Raw genomic sequence first — 8480 nt, 5'->3', positions numbered from 1 at the left:
CTTCCCCACTATTATCTAGACTTGTAAGCATGAATATAATATTAGGTTAGGATAGCGGTACTTATAAATAATAGGCATGACCAGTTTTCGACCCCTCTTATTATTCTTCAAAGAGCTTACCTATAAGTCTAGTTTAGAATTCAGTAAAGGAGCGCCACCTAGGCACGCTAGCGGTAGGACGGGGGATCTAGAGCGTTTCTGGGTTCGAGGAATTTGCTGAGGTAGAGCCCTAGTATTGCGTAGCGAGGCCTTGTTCTTAAGGGGAGCATATTAAGCTTGCTGGTCCTTTAATAGGCGGCTCACGAAGTCCGTTTCATTACTAAGTTTGGCAGCTGAAACACCGGCGGAAGTATCTTCTAAAAGACATATTAGAACTGTTTTAGAGACAGTTTTAGAGAATATTAGGCTTACTTTGACTAGCTGTTTGAGAAAATCTATTTCTCGTTCCAACAATACCATTTTCCTTAAGGAGGCTGCCAGAGAGGCTGACGGGCATACGAGGGTGATCCGTGTCTGAGGCCTTTTCAAAGGCGGGCGGCCTCTGTTGTAGCTCATCTTCTTGGCCATCGGCTCTTTCATTACTTGCTACCTCGGTAGGGCTTCCTGCGCAGACATCGCTAAACGTGTTCTCCTTCAAAGTCTTGTCGGTGACTCATTCTTCGGCATGGCTGTGAAGCGGATTGCTGCTGGACAAAGTCAACTTTTCAGCTTCTCCATTCACCCCATCCTTGTTGATGAGTTTGGTGGGTCCACTGGAGATATTGCAAATGCGTTCACCGGGCGACCGGACACTTCCACATGCATTTCCATTATCGCTGTGTCTCGTTCACCGTCTTGTCGTGCGGCAAGGGGTGAGTGCACGCTCGATCCCCAGAGGGCCGTGCAGGCTCGTTGTTAGCTGTTCCGTCTGTCCACAGTCCAAATGTCGTCATCTTCATATCCGTTCCCAGTGTCGCCCTGTTCAGTCCGATCTTGGACATCACTAGTAGGCCTGGGGCTGGGGTTCTCCGACGTACGGGATCGTTTTCGCGTTCACGGATTCTATCGGCGAGTATCTGCATGCGAGGGAGTGGTCTCGTTGGGCTCCTGTGACAGCGCATTGTTAACGGCGTTAGTGCGGATATATAGTCTTGTTAACCGTGGGAGTATGACGGCTGATGAAGGAGCATGTATGAAGAGCTGTGGTGCAATTCTGTAGGGTAGAGGAGAAGGGCGATGTAAAGACTAAAACGTGAAGAGCATGCGCTAAGTAATCGTTTGGTCGGGTTTGGAAGACCCTGGCGAGGCTAGCCCCGACTTGGCGCGTGCGTAGGGCAACTAACCCCTTCGGAGGGCAAGTGACACGACCACGCAACGACATCCACTGTCTTAGAGCATCAACCGCAACTTCTTCCGTATCACTTCCAGAACAAAAAGAAATCTAAAGATTACTACACTCTGTAACCTATGGACCCGGTCCCAAACCTGTACGGGAAGATCGTTAAAGTTCGGAAACTCCCGATTAAAGAATATATAGTGAGGGAGCGCAGCTTCACCAAACGTGAGCTTCTACCAGAGTAACTATAAAAAGGACCGGGCGAGAAACCATGGCTATAAAAATAGGGCAAGGAGCGTCTCCTTAACGAAGCCCACGCCTTAAATGTTGTTAGGCAATATACTAGCATTCTGGTGCTAGAGGTCTTGGACTACGGAGTAGATAACATAGGCCGCACTTTCGTTATAATGGAACGAATATACGGCATCACACTCGAAAACATTGGGAAGGAATGTCGGATGCCGTTATTAGGACAAAAGGCCTATGTTTCTTATAGGGAATGCAAGATCTACGCCGACACTGCCCACGCGAACACCAACAGCTTTATCACCAACCACGTCCTTCCCTAGCTTAGACGGCTTACGTCTGACGTAACCGGGCTAGACGGCTTCGTCCTTCCACCGCCTTGCATCACTAAGACAGTTCCCAGGGCAGCCTAGCAGCCGATAACATCGGCTAAAAGGGAATTCGTCTTCATCCATGGGGACCTCGCTCGGCATAACATTATAATCTCGCCTGAGACCCTAGAGGTCACCTGTATCTTCGACTAGGAGCATATAGGTTACTTTCCGCTTAAGCTGGAGGTAGATGCGTGGCGTATAAAGCATAGCAAGTACTTCCGGCTATTTACATACCAGGAGAGAATTTAGAGGGAACTAGAGCTAATTGGGGGTAAAGGACGGCTTCCACCTTGTATAAAGGAGGGATTTATATTACGTTTAGAGTAGTCCCTTATTCAGTTAAACTGCCGGCAGAATGTTAATCTCCTATATCTAAACTAAAAAACTGGCTAGAGAACAGGCATTTATATAAAATAAGCAGTATAAAGCCCAGCTTTGTAACACAGGAGAGTAAGACTGGTGGATTCAACCGTAGAGCAACCTTAATTAGCGCCTTGGCCGGAAGCCAACACCTTAAAGCCTCCCCTAGCATCTATAGGCACTGTTGCTGCACTTCGCAAAGGCCGCCTTATTACAATTCGCATTCTGGCAGAGATAGACAGACGCGTTGTTTATTTATCCGTAGTACCAGCATGCTTTCTCCTCGTCAGCCCTATGCATAGCCACGTCAGTATTAAACAGTCCGGATGAGGCGTCATAATAAGCGCTCACGGATCGCCGAGGTAAGGGTCATCGCCTTAGTTGAGATAAGTTAGTAAATGCAGTTAGGATGGGGTGTGATGGACGAGCAAAGTGTGCCTTTACTAACGAAGTTAAGAGGGACTAGGAGGCAGGACGGAGAGGTTGCCTAACCTTTAAAAATGGCAGCATTGTCGCCATCGTCGTTGCCTTAAGTAAGCAGACCGGAGAATTTCATGACCGGATTCATAGGTATGACGAAGATATTTGGCAGAAGGGCATTTAGGGAAACGATAGATGGAGAGAAGCAATGTAGCATATGATACCTCTATTCTTATTATTTTTAAGGGCTTTATTAACAAGGGTTACACAACGCGGGAATTGCTGCCTACCAGCGCCAAGAACCTAATGCAAGCCTGCTTCTACATGCGATAACGGACCATAGATGCATGGAAAATGATATTGCGTCTGCTGTTGCCTAGCTTGGCATATCAAGTCGGGCTTGCGACGAAAAATGGAGATACGGTCAATAACAGGAGGGTCAAAGATGCCGAAGACGAGCGCTAAAGGGAGACGGGGAGCAAAGGCCTGTAGGAGGAAGTAACAATGGTGCCCCTGTCGAGAGCAACACACCAGACAGCCAGTTTAACTTTCGCCGCCGACGCTTCCGATCTGTAACCGAGCAGCATTATTGCTGATCCCCTTGTCGATCTTAATACAGATTACAAATCACTCTTAGAGCTCATCTCCCTTGTTATTTAGGTACGATAGCTCTCCATAGTTTACAATTCAATCAAGTTCTCTCCAAGATATGTGCTTATTTGAAGGTTGCTCGCTCACACGATCCCATGCGCCGCCCGGACACTCCTCTCCCGACTGGAGATGTCGTCGAAAATGGCAATGCACGTGCGCAAGGTATCGCGGTCGCAACACACGAGGCGAAGCGCCTCAACATTTCTTGCACCTCCCTTACTTCCCTCACCTTCCATGTCTCCATTGTGCGGCGAGCCCGCTTATGGGTTGTCGCGTCAGCGGAAGGGGAAGTGGGTTCCATTCCGAGCTGAAGGTGAAACCGATGCGCCGAATGGCAAGACGTAATCCTTCGGTCCATCTCCATCGCTCGGCGTGAATTACATAAACTTGTCGGTCCTAGGGGGTTGATCCTTCGCCGTTCCCGCTGCCGGATGATTGCCAGAAAACCTCTAAAGCTGAGGTCATATGGCCTTCACGGATGCTGCTGGACTCACCTCCTTCGCCGCCGTGCCAGCTTCCCTAGAGGGGTCAGAAATCCGACGCGAAAGAGGGGCCTGACGACGCCCTGGCCCAGCGACCTTTCGGCATGAAAGGTTGACGCCACGAGGCGCACTCGAATGGTATACGGGTTCGTGTAGCGGGTATCGCCGTCCGCGAGTCACGATGATATCGCCATAGGATCGGGGAGGGGAGAAACTTGCGGAAAGGTGGAGCTCGTTCCGACTCTTGGAGAAGAGAAATCAATGTACACGAGGTCGGTGGGGGTACGGGTTGGAGCGGTCAATTCGACATAGACGAGCAAACGGATGAAGTAGACTCAATCTTTAGAGGGTCAAAGAGGGCGATGACTGTAGGAAAAAGGTCTCATTAGCACGTAGAAAGTGGAATCGAGCTTAGGGTTGTGTTGGGCTCATGCGGCACTTGCCTCTTCGCATCGGCTGAGGTGCCTGATTGCGGGAATTACTGGGCGCTGCTTCAGCTGTACAAAGGCTTGCAGCAGGCAGGGGAGAGGGTGAAGGGAATGAGGGAAGAAGGGGAGGACGATGCAAAAGCCAAGCGATCCGCGGAGGTAAGGTTTCCCCGAGCCGAGGCGCTATACCTGAAGGGGGTATCATTAAGTGGAACACACAATAGAACACGGATCTAGCTCTGTGGGCGTGTTCGTCAGATACAGAGAATATAAATCAAGAACTTCAATTGTAGGATAAACTATCTGTGTCCTCTGCTACGTATACACAAGCAGATCGCACGCAAAGGACTGAATTGCCAAAGGCCGAACCCTGTGTTGACGGTGAGATGCAAGTCCTTACTTCTTTTTCCTCTTGAAGTTGCTTGACTCAGAGTGAATCATTATGTCTAGGGTAATTTGCTAGACGCTTGGCTGGCTGTCCGGTATCGCTCCTTTATCGGCTAAGCAGTAATCTTTAAATCGCTAGGACAGTCCTAAGCGTAATAACGCTCGTTCCAGATCCGGAAATTAAGGTTCGGGCTAATCGGAGACTTCGAAATTTAAGCCAGCGGGTAATATATTAATGGCAGAACAGATTCTTTTAAAGTGCTCTAGAAGCCATATATCGTAGACATTTCGGACAAAAGTATAGGCCGTCCACCTCTTCCCTCGATCCAGTTCCGTATTCTTAATACTAAATTCACTAATTAGGTGCCGATAAAACGTGGCGTCCCTTCCATTAATAGCAGCATAATGTCCCTAAATGCGTACGTCTACATCGCTATAAGAGATTAAAAAACCGTTAATTTCTTAATAAAGCTCTTTCTCGCGGCCCATAAGTTAAAAAAGCTCTACTAAATTCTGTAAAGTAACAGTCTAATTATAAGCATTCTGTTAATCGGCGATATCTAGTGCAAATACTCCGCATTTTACCTTATAGGTAAGAAATAGAAGGTATATATTATACATAGCTGTAATATAGGAGTAGTCTTCCAGTTTATTACTAATAAAAGGCTAAAGCTTCTATAACTGTTCTTAGTTAAATACTTCTCGCTTAAATCTAAGACTATAGTCTAGCTGCGGACACGGTCCGCAAAAAGGGATAGCGTTATTCCAGCCGGCGTTAGTAGTCTCTCTAAGAATCTTTAGATGCTTAGCGCCGCGGATTACTAAAATTTCAACAGAAGGGACAATAAGCTACGCGATATCGCGGATTACTCTAGTCTTATTTCTGCCTTTAATTAATTCCAAAGTGTCTTTAAATAGATTATTATCGAATAATATATATTCTGGTGGCGACTGCAACGCTCTTAAAAGCTTTTAGCAAAGCTCTTTACTTTTAGCGGTAATTCCCTCTTTATATTTACCTATAAAGCTACTACGTTCCCTAAGTTAACCTTTATACCGCAGATGTTTATATAGAGTATTCTTCTATTCCCACGGTTGCTGGTTACTCGGTATTTATATTAGAACTATTTCCGCGTTAATGCTAGTATTTAAATACTTACGGCGAAGGGAAGCTAATAATCTTTTTCTTATAAGCGCATAATGGATAATATCTTAAAAACAATCTATTATTTTCTCTTATTCTTCTATTAGCTAGGTTCTATTCTCCCTTTAATAGTTAACTTAAGCCTTACTAATTATCTTCTACCCAACTTATTTACTAACCGAAGCTATAGATATTTATACTTATTTTAGAAGCGGCTTAAGTAAAGAGTAAAAGGGTAAAACTTCGCCTTCTTCTTAAGGTCGCTTTAGCGTCCTCGCCTATTAAACGGAATTAGGCGCTATTTAAATAGGATTAGCACCTTAAAGGCGTAGGCTTCTACGTTTTTATTATAATAAGTTCTTAATAGCGGATATAATGCGAGGACTTTATTATAACGTAGTAGCTTTACTAATACTACCTTAATATGTTTATGCTTTAAGAGTCAGCGTAGTTATAATAATAAGAGTTATAATAACGTACCTTTCTTTACCTAAGTTAGTATATACCATCTCTTTTAAGCGGCTAAAGGTGCTAAACTACTTACTATATTAATTGGAATTATAGGGTTAAAGTGCTTATATATATTGCTACTAAATTTAAAGTAAAGGGTTAACTAATAAAAGTTAGGATATAAGTCCGCGGGAAGCTAATAAAAATGCTAAGCCTATATAACGCTAATACACCTATATAGCACTAGTCCAAATCTATTCTAGCACTAATATAGCCACTTCTATTATCCCTCTTAGCCTATAGTAATATAAGAAGTAAAAAACAGTTATTTAAGCCTTAATTTAATTAAGAGGACGTTCTGGTTAATAGAAGAAAATAATAAGTTAGATAATCTATTCGCGCCCCCACCATAATTTATTAGCTTAAATTAATTAGTTATAAAAGATATACTTTACAAAAGGTATAGGAATAGGATTATACTATATAGTATAGCACCTACTATGTCGCATTAGTCAGGTTAGAGTAATTGTATCTTTTTCTTTAGCTAAAATTCGTATACTCCGTAACTATTAACTCCGCTTACTTTGTTAATCTACCCTCTAAGTATAAGTAATATCACTCCTTTACTAAAGATTAATAACTATAGCTACCTTTTCTTTGTCTGTATAAATAAACCTATTATACTAAACAACTAGCATAGCTTTTGTATAATGGAAACGTAGATAATTCCCCAAACAATGCCTTTCCTCTTAGGGTTTTGCTTAGGACCATTAGTTCCGTTTACAGCGTCTAGTAGGCTTTACCTTACTCTAAATTACAACTACCCTAGTCCGTATAAAGCTCCGCCCCAACGTTCTACCCTCTATTTAAGCGTACTTATCGTTTAAACTAGGCTCCTCTTTACCAAATACACGCTTACTATCCGTATATACAGCGCCCGTATAGAGTTACCACCCTATAATATATACCCTTAATAACTATAGTAGCGCCGCAATTAGACCGGAAGTTAATCCTTTAAGTTTCTCTTCCTGCTCCTATACTAATCTATACTATATATCCCACCTCTTATTAGCCTATAGCTTACATCCTAACAATAGCTACTTATCTTCGGGTACGGCGTATAATAGCTCCTATCTCGGATTAAATACTTTAGTACTTTAAATATCGCTCTATCCGTATATCCCCTTTAGCTTTATATCTGACATTTATTATTTAATAAGGCGTACGTTAGTAGAAGCTCGTATAGCCTAATTCAGCTCTTCTATTTACTATACCGTCTCTATCTAACTCTAGTTTCTTTAGTTAATCTATAAACGCCCATCTAATCTAGGCTGCTTTGCTCCATTAAAACTATAACTTAACTCTATCCCCTTAACTTATAAGGGCTAGCTCTACCTAATTACAGCTAGTTATTATCCATTTTATATAAATCCTATAGCGTCGCTAGGTCTTAATAATACCATTATTAAGTAATCTAGTCTAGTCCTATAGCTCTGTTAGGTATACTTATATAAAGTTACCCTACTTAATTAACTTCTAGAGAGTAAAGCTGTCTAATCCTACTCTAGCGTTTATCACTAATACCACGACTACTATTACTAAGCCATGTTCGCATAAATTCTGCACCCCCTCTACTAGCCTATTAAGGCTAGCACTATCTCACCGTAGCTTAGTTCTACCCTTTTATAAAGGCCAGCGCCTCTAATTACAACCGTTACTCTCTACTTAGAATAGATTCGTACGCTAATCACTTAGCTTAGAGAAGTGCCGCTATTCCATTAATTGCGTTTACATAAATTTGCCACACTCTATTAGCTTCTATATACCGGACGTGTCTAACCCTACCCTAGCGTATGCTATCCAAGCTAGGTCCACATGGCCTTACTATAGTCGGTCATGCCGGCGCAAGGATAGGCTTGAGTTATTCTCTCTCCTCCACTCTGCGCCACCCTGCTGGTCCGTCAAGGCTGACAATATCTCGCCATAATTTAGCTCCATTCACGGAAAGCCAGCGCTCTCTAATCGCAACCGTTGCTCTCTACTTGGTATGGATCCTCCACCGCTCGCTCAGTCCGAAGAAACCGTGATTTACTAACCCACCCGCTGTCCTTTGCTGAGTACATGCCTATACTCTGCCGTCGCTCCGCCAAAGGCTGTTGCTTAGCTTTTATAGCAGATAGAGTAAGGCGATGGCCTCTTCTGTTAAGGGGCTCGCCCTTAAGT

General features: G+C 43.7%; 2 protein-coding genes across 2 annotated transcripts; both read right to left on the bottom strand.

Annotated features, from left to right (window-relative positions):
- Positions 1-270: 270 nt before the first annotated feature.
- K441DRAFT_674129 (uncharacterized protein) lies at positions 271-1061 on the bottom strand (the record flags this gene model as incomplete). The annotated part of the gene is made up of 3 exons (XM_067650716.1): positions 271-356; positions 412-640; positions 1017-1061. 3 exons carry the CDS (start codon positions 1059-1061, stop codon positions 271-273), a joined length of 360 nt encoding a protein of 119 aa, XP_067508025.1.
- Positions 1062-4152: 3091 nt separating this feature from the next.
- K441DRAFT_653745 (uncharacterized protein) lies at positions 4153-4507 on the bottom strand. The gene has a single exon (XM_067647578.1). It carries the CDS (start codon positions 4479-4481, stop codon positions 4260-4262), a length of 222 nt encoding a protein of 73 aa, XP_067508024.1. The 5' UTR covers positions 4482-4507; the 3' UTR covers positions 4153-4259.
- Positions 4508-8480: the final 3973 nt, after the last annotated feature.

Source organism: Cenococcum geophilum, assembly GCF_001692895.1.
Source record: "Cenococcum geophilum 1.58 unplaced genomic scaffold K441scaffold_6, whole genome shotgun sequence".
Lineage (NCBI taxonomy): Eukaryota > Fungi > Ascomycota > Dothideomycetes > Gloniales > Gloniaceae > Cenococcum > Cenococcum geophilum.
This window is presented reverse-complemented; position numbering and strand designations above follow the sequence as displayed.